The 19,615-nt window shown below is 34.6% G+C and overlaps 1 protein-coding gene across 18 annotated transcripts in view; it reads left to right on the top strand.

The window, feature by feature from the left end:
• The window catches only part of NRXN1 (neurexin 1), a 1,100,495-nt gene that overhangs the window by 409,735 nt on the left and 671,145 nt on the right, over positions 1-19,615 (top strand). For 15 of the 18 annotated variants that reach the window (XM_063443963.1, XM_063443962.1, XM_063443949.1 and 12 more), the window contains 3 exons: positions 5,918-6,219; positions 10,518-10,541; positions 11,557-11,718. In XM_063443963.1, coding sequence (XP_063300033.1) covers positions 5,918-6,219; positions 10,518-10,541; positions 11,557-11,718 — 488 coding nt within the window. The remainder of the gene's footprint in view (positions 1-5,917; positions 6,220-10,517; positions 10,542-11,556; positions 11,719-19,615) is intronic. The other 3 variants (XM_063443956.1, XM_063443955.1, XM_063443944.1) reach the window with 1 other exon arrangement.

The following is a 19,615-nucleotide window of genomic DNA, read 5'->3' as shown; positions in this document are numbered from 1 at the left end:
TTCAGTTATGGCTATAAACCACTACAAATTTAAACACATTCTTTATATATATAGATTTATAATTTTTAAAGCAGCTTTGCTCTCATAGTATTTGTTTTAATCAATCAGCTATGCTTCCCGTTCACATTCTTTGGCCTTAAACTTGAAATCCACCTTGAAGTGTCTTTAAATTCACACATTAGTTAAATAACCTTGTATTATTGAATGGCGGTAATGGAAATGGTATTTAGCTCAAATGAGTAAAAAACAAAAACAAAAAAGTTACGTAGGCACTATCTCTAGACTTAATTTACTATCTTCTTCTATAATGCTACAACTGATTTGTGTAGACCATATAAACAAGTTTATTTATGTCAGCATTATCAGGGTTTCGTCAGACAAATAGTTAAGTTGAATTCAATCCCTCCTACTTAGCTCATACAATAGAATTGTCATTAACCTGTCAACCATATAATCCAACCTTTTACTATTTAGATTTTCTACAGAGTTATGCACATAGTAATCGTTTACAATAACATGTTTCCAGTGTACAAATGTAATAACTATTTGTATGTGAATGACTGACATTCAAAAAAAACTAAACAATAATTACAATTCTAAATGTATAGGATTTCACTGTAATACTAACACAATTAGGCAATTTCCCACTGCTCACAGTTACATGAGTTGGGCTACCAATTAACTGTTCATGCTCCTGAAATTATTGTGCTGTTATTATTGTGAGTTGTTTCTCCTAAGTAGCTAATATGCATGAGATGATAGGGTTTTTAAAAATCTAAAAGGTAACAAAAAAATATATATGGTAAAATAATTCTACAGAGCATCAGTTTCTGAATCAAAAAATACATTTTTACCAAACAAAAAGATTTTCTCTTATTTTCAGTTAATAATATTTGTGCTTATTACCTGGATAGGAATGTTCACGTGTATTCTTGAAAACAAATGTACATAATTCCATATATCAAAAGTACACATTTGCATAAAAAAAAGTTACTGATAACATTGGAGTGGATTCCAGTATCAGTCTTCAAACATAGATCAAATTTATTATTAGACGATGCATTGTCCTGTTTTATATCAAACACAGGTGGCATACACATGACAATTTACTAAATTCCTAAAATGCTATATCCTAAACTGTGAATTTTATTTAAATAAAAGTGAATCTCAAATTTTAGGCTCAAATAGCTGACCTAATTCACTATTTTGGAGTAAAATGTAGAACTCACTTTTAATTTGTTTTGAATTGCAGGAATATCACAATTTAGGGAATGTTACTGTTACTATTTATAGGTTGTATTGTAGATACAAAAAAAATAGATTGTAGTTGTTTTATATACCAAGAGGCTGCACTCACCTGGACATGCATACAATATAGAGTACTGCTGGAGCCAATTCATTCAACATACAAGATACAGCACACTTATTCATTCACTAAACAGCGATTTCAGGTCTTATAGAATGTAATAGTTTCTCACCTAGGCAAAAAATAATGGGGGTTTAGTTACATTATATGATCATACATTGCATAAGCCTGCCACAATGTCAATGTATCCCATTCTTGGCAGGTCCTATTCTAGCACCTAGCGCCTGCTCCTATGAGCTTAATGGGAAATGCTTCCTCCTGGGACTCTCTGCAGGTCAAGGTTAAATAGGATCCTGGGATAAGGCACCTGTGACAGGGAGTGATACAAAACCGGGGAGTTGGCCTATATACAGGATAGGTTTAGTAGTTCAGAGACAATTTAAAAAAATCAATTTTAACGAGTCATCAACACTTTCACTGTACAACTTTTTTACAAGTTTATGCAAGAGAATAAAAAAAGGAGTATAACAATTATAAAATTCACATTTTCTCCTTAAGTGCCTAATCTATAATTATTGATAAAAGAAAACTAACAATAAGAATTCGGATATTACAGACATTGAATAAGAACACTTGGTTATTTAACTGATTTTGTCTGATGCAGGAGCTCTGATCACTTCTGCTAAATGACATATGAAGCTTTTTTTTCCCCAAATAAATGCTGCAGAATTGCTGAAGTGGCTTTTCATTCACTTTCTTCTGGAAAAAAAAACCATTAGCTCAAGAGATTTAGCCTTGAATACTTAAAGAAGGCGTGATACATACAGAACTGTTAACCTGCTTAAAAGCTTTTTCCAATCTTTGTAAGCCCTGGAGAAGCAGATTTTACTTCTGCTGGGTCATTCACAGTAAAATGATTCCATTGACTGGTCTATAATTATAGTGTGTGGTAAAGACGTTTTCCAATAGAAACCTTTTGACTTGCCAGTTAGACTTAGGTCAAATGGAGCCTGGTACTCAAATATTTATATAAAAGGTAACTTGGTTCTATTGTTTTGCTTGTTCAGCTTAATTTAATTGCATGTGAACTCAAAGCTCAGGACAAGATACCAGGCGAGAGTTAATTTTTAAACAATACATTTATAGTACTAATAGGTTACAGTACCAAGTAGCTTATCTTAAACTAGATTTATTGTAACAAAAATGCAATGCAAGATCTCAAAAAATGCTTGCTTTTGAGATATAAAATATAAAACTTGCTTGAACTGTAACATAAGTTATAGAAAACCTTTTTTTTATTTCAATGATTATTTTACAATTTTGAAACACATGTTAAAAATCAGTTTGTTTGTTTTTTTGCTTGCAATGAACAAATAAAACAAAAGCAATTTAAATAGCTCAACACAACGAATGCTTCAAGTGGTTTCTCCAAACTCAACTGAAAAGCAACTTTTGATAATGTATCCTTTCTCAAAATTATTCAGCCCCCTGAATAGAATCCCCCACAACAGCACAAATATCATTGCCCTTCACAAACAAGGAACAAGATACACAACGATAGAGAAGGCACTGAATATTCCTAGAGACACTGTTGGAAGCATAGTTTGCAAGTTCAAAGTTGAAAGAACAGCGGTTACAATACCTGGAAAGAGCAAAAAAAAGGAAGCTATCAATGGCTGCAACCAGATTTCTGAGAAGGCAGGTTGTAAAAAAATCTAAAGTGACCTCAAAAGGCCTGCAGCAAGACTAAGTGGCAACAGAAACTGAGGTTTCAGTAAGCACAGTAAAGCTCGTACTAAAATCAGAAGGTTTCCATGCCAGAACTCCAAGACGTACACCACTACTGACCCAAAGCACAAAAATGTAATCTCTAAAATGCTCAAAATCATATAAATAAGCCACAGGACTTTTGCAATTCTGTTCTGTGGAGTTATGAAACAAAACAGGAACTTTTCGGTCCAGTGGAAGAAGAAGGAAGAAGAAGTAATCATAGGCTGAAAATAACACTCTGTCTACAGTTAAGCCTGGTGGTGGCTCTTTGATTCTCTGGGGCTGCTTTGCATCCTCTGGCACTGGAAACTTGCAGCGTGTGGAAGGCAAGATGGATTCATTGAAGTATCAGAAAATCCTAACGGAAAACATCATGTCATCTGTGAGGAAGCTGAAGCTTGGGCATCATAGGAACTTCCAAAAAGACAATGATCCTAAGCATACCTGAAATTCCACCAAGGCTTGGTTGCAGAACAAATCCTGAAAAATTTGACAGTGGCCATCAAGGTCACTTGACTTGAACCCCATAGAAAATCTCTTGTGGGATTTGAAGAAGGCGCATACAGCACACAAACTCATGAGCAATGGGCAAATATTTCTCAGGAATGCTTCCAGAAGCTGATGTCTGGCTATGCATTTTGTTTGCAGCAGGTCATACGTCATTATAGAAGTTATTATCAATTCCATTTTCAGTTGAATTTGGAGAAACCACTCAAAGCATTCATTGTGTTGAGCTATTCCAACTGCATTTGTTTGATTTGTTCATTGCAGCTGAAGGTCTGTAAATTTTGACAATAAACCTGATTTTCAATGTGGGTGGAATAATTTAGATTACAACTGCACCTATTTTAAGCTGGGCTAAAATAGGATCATAAATTGATTTTTATTGTCACCAATATGCACAGAACAGGTGTATTTTTTTTGTACAGAATAATATTAGGCAGCCTGGAACAGGATGCCTAATTCATGTGTGCCTGGGATGTAACTGGCCCCTGACACAACAGAGCATATTTTTCTATATGGACAGCGTTTTAAGCAGGAATGCTGCTCATACACATTTATTCTTCCATGACCACTTCTAAAAGCAAAATGATGCTTTTAGAGGCTGGAATAAAGAGGCTGTACTAAACCTTTAAAAGTATTTTTTTCTGATTACCATAACTATCATCATAATTCTATTTTAATCTTAACCTTCCAATATGTGTCACCATTTGTAAGAATGTAAAAATAAATCATTTGTTACTGATTTCAGTAAAAAGAAAATATGAAATTAACATTTAAATCAAACCTGCCAGAGGAAAATGTCTTTAAATTAATCAATAGAATATAAATACAACGTATCACTAGAACAATTGAATGTCTTTTATTTGTCACTAGAACAAAAGTACATATAATTTATATATTAAAACATTTAAATAAGTCAAACAGTTTTAGATATATTTTCACTGATACATTTATTTTTCTCAGAGATCATGTTGCAACTGATATAAGATTGAATATAGGCTTGTTAACCCCACATGTACCAAATAATTCCCATACCAAAAAGTAGGGTTTCAAATGACATCACACTTTACATCACCATTATCATCATTGTTAACCAGACAGAAAAAAAAATTAAAACTGCTTAAAAAGATTAGAAGGGATCTTAATTTACTTTACATTCTAACATTCAAAAGCATTAACTTGATGTTGAGATTCTGATTGGTCAGAAATTTGGTAGAATTTTGACCAATTCAGTGTCATTTTGAATCTCAGAATTTCAAATCAATTTAAATTTGAATTAAATTCTTCACAAGCAAAAAAATTCAAAAGTTTGAACTGTATCAATTCAAAAGAACCAAAAGAACCTCTGCCACTTGACACCAACTTTGAATCACCAATTTGCAGTCTAAGAGTTATATAAGCGCTATGGAGTTTGGCCATTGGTAATTGAGTAAGACAAATCAGAGACTGGTGCCTATAAAAACTAAATTGTTATGGCATATTGACCAACACTGGTGCTTATAGGGATAATCAAATCTACATGTTTTGTACAGATTTTCTTCCAATACAAACTATAACTAAATTGGGATTTATCCTATAATCAGCTAACAACTGCTATGCAAAATTTCCAGTGGATATGTATTTTTTCCCCACTCAGCAAATGGAGTCAATTTTCGATGCTGGTAGTTTATTCAATATAATTTGCTGATTTGTAAATAGATCTATGAATTTGAAATGTAATGATATTGACAATATCAAATATTTTCATAGTGAACTATAACCGACAATTATGAAAGAGTGTCTTAAAATGTATTCTTTAATCCTTTTTATTGCTAGATGTACAGTAGGTTGTATCATGTTGCTTTCCCATCTGCCAGTCAAAGTAATGTGCGTTTTCTTTCAAAATGAGTGTAAGATTCAATCACTTTATTTGTTTTCTCATAAAAGAGACAATAACCATTGACTTTATTATTTTTATTTCACTTGTGGCTTTTAAAGTTTTCCAAAGCAACTGACTATGTTTCAAATTTTTATACACTCGAAAAGTGGTATTTTTCGTTTTAATCAACTCATGTGTAAAAATAATGAATACGCAATTACATGAAATGTTGATTTATAGTATAGTTAAATCCATTTATGTTTGATACACTGCTTGTGTAAGTGATGTTTAGTTTAATCACATTTGCCATTTGTACAATTGCCAGTAACATTAACATGACTTATCAATTACATGTTAAATATATGTTGTGTCGTTATAAATAATCTGATACATAAAAAATAAGAGGATTCAATTGAATGAGTGCATTTTAATTAGCTCTAATTTGTGAATAACAAATGCAAATATTTCTTGTTTTCCAGGAAAAGAAGAATATATCGCCACGTTTAAAGGGTCTGAATACTTCTGCTATGACTTATCTCAAAACCCTATACAAAGTAGCAGCGATGAAATAACGCTGTCATTCAAAACCCTTCAGAGGAACGGACTGATGCTGCATACAGGGAAATCAGCTGATTATGTGAATCTTGCACTGAAAAACGGAGCTGTCTCGTTGGTCATAAATTTGGGGTCAGGGGCTTTCGAAGCTTTGGTGGAACCGGTGAACGGAAAATTTAATGACAATAACTGGCATGATGTGAAAGTAACCAGGAATCTGCGTCAGGTAACAGTAAAATGGATGAAAGAGTAAATTTGCTTAAATATAGTTAAAATATTATTTAGATGATAATATTTAGTCATAATACAATCCTGCTATGCCTGAGCAATGGCACATCTAGAAAGTTTCACTGGCTGAAAAAAAAGGTCTGAATATTAAAATGTATATATTTCATTTTTAAACATTTTTAGTTGGCTCTTTTATGACCTTGCATTGGCCAATATGGTAATATGTATTATTTATTTAAATTCATTTTAAACATTGGTTACAATTATTTGAAATGTAGATGTTAAAATAATGAAATGACACCACCTCCAAAAAAACAACAATACAAATACTATTTTTTTTCAAGAAAATAAAACCATGAAATATTCATATTACATATTCAGATAATCAGATTCAACTTCTCTTCATTAACCAGTGAATTTTGGTGAAAAGAAACATACATTTGTAAAATGTAAATCAAAAAATATTTTTTTTTCCCCACTTAACTATACTCCGAAATTGCCTATTTTGTCTTGATTTTTTTTTTTACATTTTTCTGTCACAACAATTTACTGGTTAATCAATGGATACTTTTGTCATATGTCAAGCTATATCCTACTTGTCCCTATATTTTACATTTCTGAGAGTATTTGTGAAATTAAAGTTTATGGTAAAATAAGCACATTTATTTCAGAATGTATCAATGGCAAACACCCCAATAATATCTACAAAGTTTTTTTTTTTTTTTAATTAACATGTTATATTGATTTTTTAATCAACAAAGCTATGAGTTTGTTTTTTTTTTTTATTAGAGTTAGGGTGAGTTTGTAGGGATTTGTGGCTTGACTCACAAATCCCATTAGATTCTTAATGGGTAAAACACACTCAAAAAGGTAAATCTTCTCAGAGTTATATTAACTGATGTCCAAGTCTTCCCAAGGTGCATCTTCACTGATTTGAATGATGACTCCATTTATGAATAGATTAAAATATAATAAAAATATATTATAAATTAAAAAAAAAATTTCTCAGTAGTTGAACCAAATTAACTCCCAAGTTAATACCAATAATTTGATTGTTCAGCTGAGGTAAACCCCTCTGTTTTCTATTGCTGAGTATCTAATGTAACTTTTAAACCTGATATTTTTGTAAGTTGGACTTGGGGATTTCTTGATACCCAAGGTAAAAATTCTTAGCTTTTGAATAATCTCAGTTTTTGTCTTGTGAGCACAACCCAGTGTTTAGTTATACTACTAGTTACACTTCCAGTTTTAAAGTAACATGGCCTTATCTAGGTTAACAATAATGGAACTTTAAAGTGGGCACTTATGAAAGATTTATCTTGCAGGCCAAAAAAGTATATTAATACACATGGGTGGTCCTCATAATAGATGAAATATTGGCCAATACTAACACACACACACAAAAAAAACTTCTCCCAGACGGCAGCAACTGCTAAGTTATACATAAACCCGAAAACATAGAACAAAAGCAAAACAAAAAGTTGCACACACACTTTCCCATATTCCTATGTACAGGTTTTTACTACCATTCCAATGTGCATTAAAATGTAAGCTCACTGTGCCTTAACGGGTCAGGTGAGCTTGTACGTTAATGGCATTGGAGTAATATTAAAAACCTCCTGTTATTGAATTGTGCGTGACATTTGGGATAGTGTGTAGGTAAGTTTTTTTGTTTTTTTTGCTTTTGTTTGATGTATTTGGGCTTCCATTATTTAAATGTGCAAAGAAATTTGGGATAGTGTGTAGGTAATTTTTTTTATTGCTTTACAATATTCAGCACAATTGGGCCAAGTATTAAATCGGAGCGAATAATAAATGTAGTTCTTTTGCTCCATGTTTGCCATGACAAATATGTAAGTTTTAGTTGAAATAGTTCAATTTTATGCACGATTAAAAATGTATAACTAAAAAACAAAATATTGCTTATGGTATTTAACGATCATGGTTAAACCTGAATGATTCATGGCTACCAGGTGAGTGTACCCTCAAAAATATGCTGTAGCTCTAATATAAAAAAATATATGAATAACATGTGAACAAAATGCTTTATTAGAAATATAAATGGTTGGGGTGGATTATTATTTTATTTTTTTAGTATAGTATTTTACGGGACTTATATTATTTGTGTACCAAATGTAATTTTATTCCTTTAATTCCTCTTTGCTTTAGCTATTGTAAATTTAACTGTTTATAAATAACTACAATAACAATTACTAACTTTGCATTAACAATCTCAGGGGCCTTAACACTTAATATGTGGCATTTTCTAAGCATGAAAAATGTAACTTAATCAAATAGTTAATCCAGATGGCATTTGTTTAACACCTTGTAACTAAAATAACTGCTACTAATTTCAATCTAACCACTTGCAAACTCTCAATTTAACCCTTATTATTCACTAGCATGAGAAAATAATATTTAGATAGTTAACTTTGATCATATGTCCTTATCTTTAAATGAGCTTTCAGACCCAAATCTGTTTTAGGGCTCAAAGTTTCAAGTTCTGCACTCATCAAGAGGGAATTTTCTCTTGCCAGGGTTGAATTTTCACTTTATGAGGAAGTCTAGTAGGAGACTGAAATTTTGAGCTCCCTGTTTATTACAAATATTTAACATTTAAATTTTTATTCAATTTACCTTTAGATTTCTTCCTTTATTTAGCTTTACTAGAGAATTATTTTAAAGCGTCTTAAAGTATAGATTCTCAAAGATTTGTCATAAAAATGTTAAATTGTTGACATACAATGTATTAATACTTACTGTTTTGAATTAAATAAATATAGTGAAAAAAATATTCTCAAATATCAGTAGGGTGCCTTTTACATCCCCCTTATTACTGGCATCTGAAAGATCAATACATTTGATGTCTTCAGCTCAGAGTCTTAACTACAACTAGTCCTAGTGATTTTCATAATTCATATAATTCATGACATTGTACAATTCTCCCTTTTATAATCAGAGCAGGAGAAGAGGATTGGCTCAAACCCATGAGGCACCAATGGTTTGGTTCAAACTCTTACATATTTAAACTGATGCCACGAAAATGATAGATAATAGATAAATAGATAGATTATAGGATTTTTGTTTAAAATAAATTTTTGTTAAATAACTGTTATTTCTCCACCTGTTGTTCAAACTATAACCTATAGTAAAATAAACTTTACTGATACTATGTACAAATTCACTAACAGTTCTTTTTTTAATGACGTATTTTTTTTATTTAAATATTGTTTTAATATAATGATTGAGAGACAAAGACCACCAGCTTAATAAATAAGTAATATAAGCTAAGAAAAAGCCCATCGGTCTATCAAGTTTAAGCTGGTAACGCTGTTGACTAAAACATTTGTAGCCAATGAATAAATTATTTAACTTCTATTTCTTCTCTTAATATTTACATTTTTACTGAAATTAAACATTCGAACACATGGCTGACTAAAACATACAAACATTGGTATACCCAAGGGTAGATCAATTCTGTGATAGCTTTAGCTGAACAACAGTTGGAGACCCGAGTAATACTGGTGAAATGCTGACTTTCTAGATTGCCTTTGTTCATGCTAAAATATAACAATGGATAAAAAAAAGTAAAATAAATCCAGTAAAAAAAAAAAAAAAAAAGAAAATTAAGTGTTAATTGTAAAGCATAGTTGGTGCATGTTTTAACAAGGCAGTTACAGAAACCCTTTCAACTCATTTTATGTGCCAGGATCTTATTTCCTTTGTTTCATTGCAGTAATCTGTGAGCCTAAGGCCCAGCAATATGGCCGAAAGACGTTTTGGAGTTGAGAAGGATTCCTTGAAAGTAGTAGGGGTTGAAAATGAATTTCTGATTTGTCCAAAGTATAAATAAATTAAAATACATACAGTTTGAAATATATTGTCCAGGCAGTGGCCAGTCTGAAAGCCCTAGGTATTTTGATCCCTTAGCCATTTTTTATGTCTGTCAGATGTATTCAGCTTTTAGGCCAAAGGGAAAATACGACCATGTGTCTGTTTTTGTTCAGTACAGAGCTGATAAGTTATGAAAAATATTTGCAGGACAAATACTAATGCAGTTGCCTCCACGGAGGTCTACTTGTTAGTCTGCTTTTTTCTTGTAAAATTTTTTTGCCCTTTTTATATGTTACTAACATGCTTAATAACTAACATGTCATTCATGGAATGTTTCATTCTACTAACCGTTACCTGAATCAAAAAATGTACTAACATGGTAGTGACCATCTTATTTTTTAAGTAACAATCGTTATTATGTTCACAGTTTTTAATTTCCTTTCTCCCCCCTTCTCCACAAAGCACTCAGGCATTGGACACGCTATGGTAAACAAACTACATTGTTCGGTAGATATCATTCTAATTGTTTCTTATTTTGGGTTTGCGGTGTGTTTTCTTTCTTTCTTTTTAACTGTAGACTTCATTACAAAAGAGGAACTGCGGTTGGTACTCTTCTGCTTACTTTAAACTCCTCCTTTTCATCTGTTGTTTACCTCTTTAGTTCTTACCTGTTCCTATATAGTTTTCCTTTTTTTTGTTTTGTTTTTATTTTATTTTTGGGTTTCTTTTTCCTTTTTTTCTCACATCTAGGGGCATCATTAACGTTTATACCTTTTGCATCAAGCTGTTATTAACAGAACTAAAGCTAATCTTTTGGCTGGCCCAAGCGTCCACTGGCTCAGCCATATCCCATTCATTCATTGAGCATGGCATGCTAATCTGATTTGGTATTGTCATCAATGTACTAGTACATTCATTCATCTTTCTCTTTCATGGGCAATCGGGTTATGCTTCTTTTTTCCTTTGTGTTCCCTTTTTTTCTGGGATGTGGTGTATCGTAGCATGTTCACATCAGTGTGTGCTTCTAACACTCTTTTATTTTGCATTTTCTTTCTTACATAAGCTAATTTAACCCTTGCATGTTAGTATTCCGCTAACTATCTGTTATTCAGTGCAATCAGTGGTGGTGCTTTATATCGCTTGCGTCATTTATGTTTTCACAATGCACGTTTTAACTAGTCAATAACAGACTACTAAACCTACTAATACGTACTACAGCTAAACTAACCTAGAAAGCATTTTACTAACACCATTTTTGTGTCTGCTCAATAACTGTTCAGTTGCTGTAGGGACAATACTGACACTAGCTCATAAATTAGACAACAGCTGAAATACAGTAGTTTAGATTTATATAGGGGAAGATGAATTCTAGAATCCAAGATCAAACTTCAAACAGACATGAAAATGGAATTTCAAAGTAGGTCTCAAATCAGGCACATCCCAGAACTGCAGTATTTAGGTCTGAGTATAGCGTGTCCTTTCCCTGTGCTTTGTTATGTAGGTAACAATTTCAGTGGATGGAATTCTGACCACAACAGGCTACACTCAAGAAGACTACACCATGCTGGGATCTGATGACTTTTTCTATGTTGGTGGAAGCCCCAGTACAGCTGACCTACCAGGGTCACCAGTCAGTAATAACTTCATGGGCTGTCTTAAAGAGGTATGTCTTTTTTTTTTCTACAAGATCCTTAGTGCTGATCTATACAGTGCTGTGATATAAATTATGAATATAGCCTACAGAAAGGTTTAAGGTAAAAGGTATAGCAATTCTAAAATCGTAGATATTTTGTGGAATTAAAAGAATTGATATTGTTTTGCACAGTATCTGCCTGTATTTGTGTCTACGTATGAAATAAGTTATGCTTCAAAACCTTTGTGGTTTCAAATGACATTTGAGTTGCTGTGGCTAATTTCAAGTCAACATTACAGTGAATTATATAGAATACAAAATATGAATTGTTTTTCCTATGGACTGTGTCCATGTGTTGTTAGAATACTTCATTATGACTCTACTAATATAATACCTAAATTCAGAAAAGGATGTTGAAAATCTGTTGATATTAGAAGCTTCTACATCTAAATCTGACACTCAAAGGAACATAAATAATGTATTGCTAGCACTAAAGTGTTATAGTTTGTAGTTTGAATCAGCTTCCCCTCTAACTTAAATTAAAAAAAGAAAAACATTTTCACTTACTGTTTTTTCATCGCTATTTCACAGTCCTTGATGCCAGCAGATCATCTTGTTTGCTGGTTCTTCTTCAGTTTCCCGTTCAATCAAATGATTCTCATTATAGATAAAAAAAAAAAAAAAGTATGCACCTGGCACTGAGATCATTTAGTCAAATGCTTCTCATAGGGAAGCATTAAATCCAGTGCTTTGCTATGAGCAGCATATGATGATGTTCAATATTCTCATGGATGTTGAATGTCACATGACTGAGTGAAACTCGTTGCTGCGGAAGTGCCTCTAGTGGCTGTCAGCAAAACACTGCAATTTAAATTTAGCTGTTTCTACAAAACTACAATGTTTTACATAACAGGGCCACTGCGCCCAGAGCACTTCAGAGAGATGAAATGATCTCGGTGCTTCTAGTGGTACATTAAACAGATAGAAGGGAACTGAAATGTATGGAAAGGTGAATCTAATGGTATCCAGAAAAAAGGGGCATGACTGAAAATGGGATATGAAAGTAATTTGAAGAATAATGAGACAGAGAAATAAAATGTCTGGTGCTTAAATTGAAGAGAAATGGTGGTATTGAGAGGACTTCCATGCAGGGAGTGGATATTTCGAGTTGAACGGGAATTAAATGAACATGCAAGGGCAGTTTAAGCATGTTCCGAAGTGTTGAAAGTCAGTAGTAACAGAGAATAGTAAAGGGATGACAGAAAGTAGGGACCAATATGATAGACTGAACAATATATTTAATAAAAAAAGGCATTCAATACAATTTATTTGGTTAGATAATAGGCATTTACACTATGCTGATTCAATGAACACAAAATGTGTATTTTAAAGTTTTAAAGCCTATAATTTTAAAGCATTGTCTGGCTTTACACATTTAACATTCAAGGTATCAGAACTGTGTCTGGCTGCAAAGAAGTCTGTTCGAGCATGAAAATATGCAATCTGAATAGCTGAATAACCAAGAAAGGCTGGACTAGGAAACAAATACAGGATTTTTATCAACAGGGAAGAAGCAAGGGAACGTGACTGATCTAATATGATATGACCTATATTAAAACAAGATATCTAGTGGATAAGAATAGGCAGGGCCGGCCTTAGGCATTTTGACGCCCTGTGCGAAAAATCTTCACAGCGCCCCCCCCTCCCCCCCCGTCATCCATGTATGCTGTAATGTTTGTGTTGTCTGTGTATGTGATAGTAGGTGTGATGACTGTGTGTGATATGTATGCTATGTGTGATATTTGTAATGGGTGTATTAACAGTGTGTGATATGCGTGTATTGGTTGTATGTGACACACACACACACACAGAGTCAGACGGCCATACACACACACAGGAAGACATCCACACACACACACAGGCAGACAGTCATACACACACACACACAGACACACAAAGGCAGACAGTCTCACACACACACACACACACACAGACACACACAGGCAGACAGTCAGTCATACACACAGACACAGACAGTAATACACACAGACACACACAGAGGCAGACAGTAATACACACAGACAAACACGCAGACAGTCATACACACAGACACACACAGGCAGACAGCCATACACACAGAGGCAGACAGCCATACACACAGAGGCAGACAGCCATACACACAGAGGCAGTCATACACACAATCACACACACAGAGGTAGACAGTCATACACACAGAGGCAGACAGTCATACACACAGACACACACACACAGAGGCAGACAGTCATACACACACACACAGACACACACAGACAGACAGTCATACACAGACACACACACACAGGCAGACAGTCATACACAGACACACACACACAGGCAGACAGTCATACACAGACACACACACAGGCAGACAGTCATACACACACAGACAGTAATACACACAGGCAGAGAGTCACACTCACCTGACAATCACACAGTTACCTGTGGAGTTCATTGTGGAGGCAGTGCAGCTCCTGATGACTGTTTGGTGGGGAAGCAGGGACTCCTTCCTGCTTCCCCTGCAGCAGTTTTCCGGCGCTTTTAGCTCCGCCCCCGCCGCACGGTAAGCTCCGCCCCCGCTGCAAATTAAAAAAAAAAAAAAAAAATTTTTTTTAAATCCACGGCGCCCCCTGCTCCATGGCGCCCTGTGCGGCCGCACAGCTCGCACACCCCTAAGGCCGGCCCTGAGAATAGGTTAATTGCCGATCTGTAGACTATGCTACAACATGGACGTTTGCTATGAGCATCCGACATATGACTAAAGAGAGTTTAACGTTTCTGCGCATTTAATCATTAAGCAATGAATTAGAGTGAGCTGACTTTTAAAGCAAAATCTCTTTTACAATGTCCATTCATTTTGATTGAGATTTTATTATTGAAATACAATCAAGTTGCTCTTTCTCTCGAGCCAGAAACATTTTTTTTTTATAAACACATACAAATTGAAATCCACATATTCTGTACTTGTGTCGCACTGTAAAAGTGGACTTATTTCACACGAATATCTAAAAACTGATGAGTTTCTGTGTGCGCTTGTTTTTTTTTTTGGCATAATTTTCATATTTCTCTGTCACTTCTCACCTCCTATCTAATTCAAAATCCTGCAAATCCTGCAAATCCTGCAACTTTAACCAACAAAAATGTATATACGTCTACATAAGATGCAACCACATAAACAGGGCCAATTACTATAATCTATTAATTATCGGGCTCTTAGTTGCCCTGATTGCAATCTATATTTAATGCCACACACAGGCTTATATTCCTTATCTTTTACTCTTTACACAAAATGCAGCCATTTATTAATCCATATATTGGCTTCCTGAAGTCTATAGGGTTCAATATATGACATCCTCGTTCTTAACCTTACAGCTCTCCCCAACTGTACTCCTAAATACAAATAATTTTGAATTAGTAAAATCTGTTTCTATTCCTCTGCCCTCCCTTGCCCACTCTGCCAATAACCATAGCCCAACTTTGGTTTACCTCCCCACTACCAACCTTAACTTATAGAAAGAACCTCATTAGCAATGCCCCATTTGTGTGAACGTGTCTACCTCTCATTATCAAGCTTTGGCATAATTTCCAGTTGTTTAAAGGAATACTCTGAGCAATAAAATCACTGTAGACCACTGTAGTGGTTGCTACACAGTAAGAAGTCAAATGGTTTTACTATAGTTTGAAAACTTTCCTTGGACCCCTGGTCTCCCATGTAATTTCTTGTATTCTGCATGAGAGTAAAGCATGACCAATGGAGGACTATGCTTATTGACTGAACAACTGATGCTCTAAGCCAATGAACATGCCCCTGAATAGCTGTGTAGGGCTAACTGGATTCTCTTTAAAGAGAAGACCGAGAGCATGGGCTGTAGCCAAGGGCATCCAATGAGTTCAAGTTAAGTTGTCAAGCAGTATTAAATGTTTTGACTACTTACCATGGGGTGACACTAGGGCACTCATGGCACAGTAACGCTAAAGTGGGATGTAGTGTTTATGGTGTTACTAGTGTTGCTTTAGAATTGCTAAAAAAAATCCACTTCTTTAGGATAGCATTTAAAATTCTTGAAAAATTTCTCTTACTGAACTTTACTCCTGTCTACTCTCACTATTTGCCCTTCTACATAACCTAACCTTTTAAAAAGAGAGAAATAGTAATAAAATCACTGGAGAGATGCATGCTGCTTGGACAAGTGTTTCTAAGCAGGGATAATTCAGTAGGAGTGGTGAAGCATGGGTTGTTTACATATTAGTGTCACATCCATGCTTTGGCAAGATAAAAGTAGATATAAAGTGGTGATAATAAATCAAAAACACTAAAAGTTGTAATTACTTACTATGATAAATCATATACAGTGAGGGGAAAAAGTATTTGATCCCTGCTGATTTGCGAACTGTCAAAGAAATGATAAGTCTATCATTTTAATGGTAGGTGTATCTTAACAGTGAAATAGAATAACAAAAAAAATCCAGAAAAATGCATGTCAAAAAAGTCATAAATTGATTTGCATGTCAATGAGTGAAATAAGTATTTGACCCCTTTGACTTAGTACTTGGTGGAAAAACCCTTGTTGCCAATCACAGAGGTCTTTGTAGATCCTCTCCTAGTCATTAGGGTTTTCGAGGTCAACGTTTGGCAACTCGAACCTTCAGCTCCCCCCACGTTACCTGTATGAAAGGCACCTGGGATCCAGAAATCTTGTTGATTGATAGGGGATCAAATACTGATTTCGCTTATTGACATGCAAATCAATGTATAACTTTTTTGACATGCATTTTTCTGGATTTGTTTTGTTATTCTGTCTCTCACTGTTAAAATACACGTACCATTAAAATGATAGACTGCTCATTTCTTTGCCGGTGGACAAACGTTCAAAATCAGCAGGGGATCAATACTTTTTTCCCTCACTGTATGCATTGGTTAAAGTGGAGGGTTGTGGCAAATTAGCAATTAATGCAAGATTTCCTTTATGCATGTATAGATGCTAAAAGTGCTGCATCATGATGTACCCATTCACAAAAAAATATCCATGCATCATGGGCCATCAGGACAAGACCCACATAAATATATATATATTAAGCCAAATTATATTGTCCTTTGAGTCAAACATTGTCAAACTACACTGTAAGTTCCATACAATATAACAACATAATTAACTATCTTGTCTAGTGTTTAAAAGTAGGCAGAGCTACATGGACAATTTTGATGTTGAGTGACAGATACACAGTGACCCTGGAGGTGGATAACACTTCCATTGATGCTCATTTGAAGCCATCATGTAGAACACAGCTGTGCAGCTAAACATTACTTCATGTAGTTGCTTTGGGTGTTAGATGCTACAAGTCATTTCAATAATTTTCTGCCAGTAACAGAAGTTCATTTTCCTGCCATATGTGTTCCAAATTGTGTAACATGCTGAAGGATTTCCATTTTCTTTAAAGATATTAGATGAATTGTGTCATACAATGTTTCAACACAGCCTTAAGTAGCTCACTGTAAGGATTGGTTTAATATGAAGCAGACATATGTTTTGTCATTATATTTTTAAGTGTTAAAGGGACACTGTAAGCAGCAAATCCACTACAGCTTACTGCAGTAGTTTTGGTGCAGAGATGATGTTTCCAAATGTAGCTAATGCTTCTCTAAGAGAAGCATTGTATTGAGTGCTACCTTATAAGAAGTATTCAGTTGGCAAAATAGAGGTTGCCAAGCATATTCTGTAAGATCTGCAATACTACTCCACATGATTTTTTTTTCCTAAAAAAAAAAAGGCTTTAAATCTAACCTAAAAAAAACCTATTTTTTAATATTTTAGCGTTCCTTTAAATGACTTAGTGCATCCTTTATGTCTGTGCTACAGTATACGTTATGGTAGGGTGTGGAACTGCACTCTGTCCCTTTAAGCAGTATGTAGCTGGGTGCAACTCGGACAGCCTCAGTACCAGAGACCAAATGCTGAGTAACAAAATAGAAGAAAAGTCCAGGCACTCCAAGGTACAAACCAGGCAATTTTATTGAACCCACTCCATCACAGTGATGGAGTGGGTTCAATAAAATTGCCTGGTTTGTACCTTGGAGTGCCTGGACTTTTCTTCTATTTTGTACTACAGTATACAACAGACAGAATATATGCTACCATGTTTATGTGGACTGAGTCACCCTATTTCTCTTAATGCTCATATAATTGGAGAAGCCCTTCAGTAAGACTAGTCTTACTGAATTTAGAATTAGGGGCAGCACATTGCATGAGCTCCCTGTCCGTTTCCAAAAATGATCTTTTACGCCATGTACAGCAATCCTGTTATCTTCCTGTATTGAGGTATTTTTTGTAACATACGAAGAGCATGCTTGGTGAAAGGTACCGTTGTCAAAACATTGCCAACATTTTTATTGGACAGTCACTAAAACAAACTTGTCTCTGAATGCAGTAATGGTGAACATTATTATATTTGCAGTTATTAAACCATGGACTAGGAGTTTCAATAGGAACAACTAGACGTTTATACATAAATCTCTATATTTTGAATTTCTGTGTCTTTATCGATCATTGTAAATGTGTCAGATAACATGTGGATATAGTGTATTGTTTCATTCACCATACATACAATGTTAGTATTATTCTGTATTTTCACTTGATGTAAGGTAGGCGTTCAATCTTACTTTTAACTATTTTTACCACATCATACTGAGTTATTTATCTGTGTTGAAAGCATGCTGATGGTTCTGATCATCACCAATTAATGATGTGAATAATGTCTTGCTGGGAATAATTATTTATCTTCAATTTCCTAAACAATACCAACGATGTCATTGAGTGGTGCTTAAGCTGTGCTTGAAGTAGGAATGAAAACATAGCTCCTATAGAAACAAATGTAAACACTATCAATAAAGATTTTGTATAACAATACTTTAAACAGCTCAATATTTGCAGTTTAAGTAGCTTAAACTCCATACGTAGAGAATGTTGCTCCCGTAGTAAGCTGTTTGGTTTAGTTTTATGTGATTTCATGCTGGCTTAAATGAGTTTTAGTGCATGAAAAATATTACATATAGTTACATAGTTACATAGCTGAAAAGAGACTTGCGTCCATCAAGTTCAGCCTTCCTCACATATACTTTTGCTGTTGATCCAAAAGAAGGCTGAAGCGCTTCCAATTTTGCAACAAACTAGGAAAAAATTCCTTCTTGACCCCAAAATAGCAGTCAGATGTCTCCTTGGATCAAGCAGCTATTACCCCACTAATTAGAAATTATATCCCTGTATGTTATGTTTTTGCAAGTATTTATCCAATTGCAGTTTAAACATCTGTATAGACTTTGACAAAACCACCTCTTCAGGCAAAGAATTCCATATGCTTATTGCTCTTACTGTAAAAAAAACCTTTTCTTTGCCTTAGATGAAATCTCCTTTCTTCAAGCCTAAATGTGTGACCTTGTGTCCTATGTATAGCCCTGTTTATGAATAGATTTCCAGATAATGGTTTGTACTGGCCCCGAAATATGATAATATGATCATACCAACTCATAAAAGATCCCTCAGTCCACAATCGTGAATAAATATGACAATAAAAAAAGAGCACAGAATTATCGCCCAATAGCTGAACACCCTTTGCTATGAAGATACGCACAGGCTTATTATAAGTAAATTTAGAATCAAGTGTACACTCAGTGTAGGAAATTAGTAATAAAGAACCACCACTGGTGTGCGTGTGGAGTGCTTACAATTTAACAGACTCACCCCTATGGGTTAACATACACATGTATGAAGACGTATATCGTAACAGTGTATCTGTAACAAATATAAATACAGAAATGTAGGCCCCCCATTGTGATTTATGGCCCCCACCCACCGCGCAGGGGTGGGGGCCGAGGGGGGGAGGACAGTAGGTCCCC

The sequence above is a fragment of the Pelobates fuscus genome, chromosome 2 (assembly GCF_036172605.1).
Source record: "Pelobates fuscus isolate aPelFus1 chromosome 2, aPelFus1.pri, whole genome shotgun sequence".
NCBI lineage: Eukaryota > Metazoa > Chordata > Amphibia > Anura > Pelobatidae > Pelobates > Pelobates fuscus.
The sequence above is the reverse complement of the archived record's forward strand: the minus strand, read 5'-3'. Positions and strand labels throughout refer to the sequence as shown.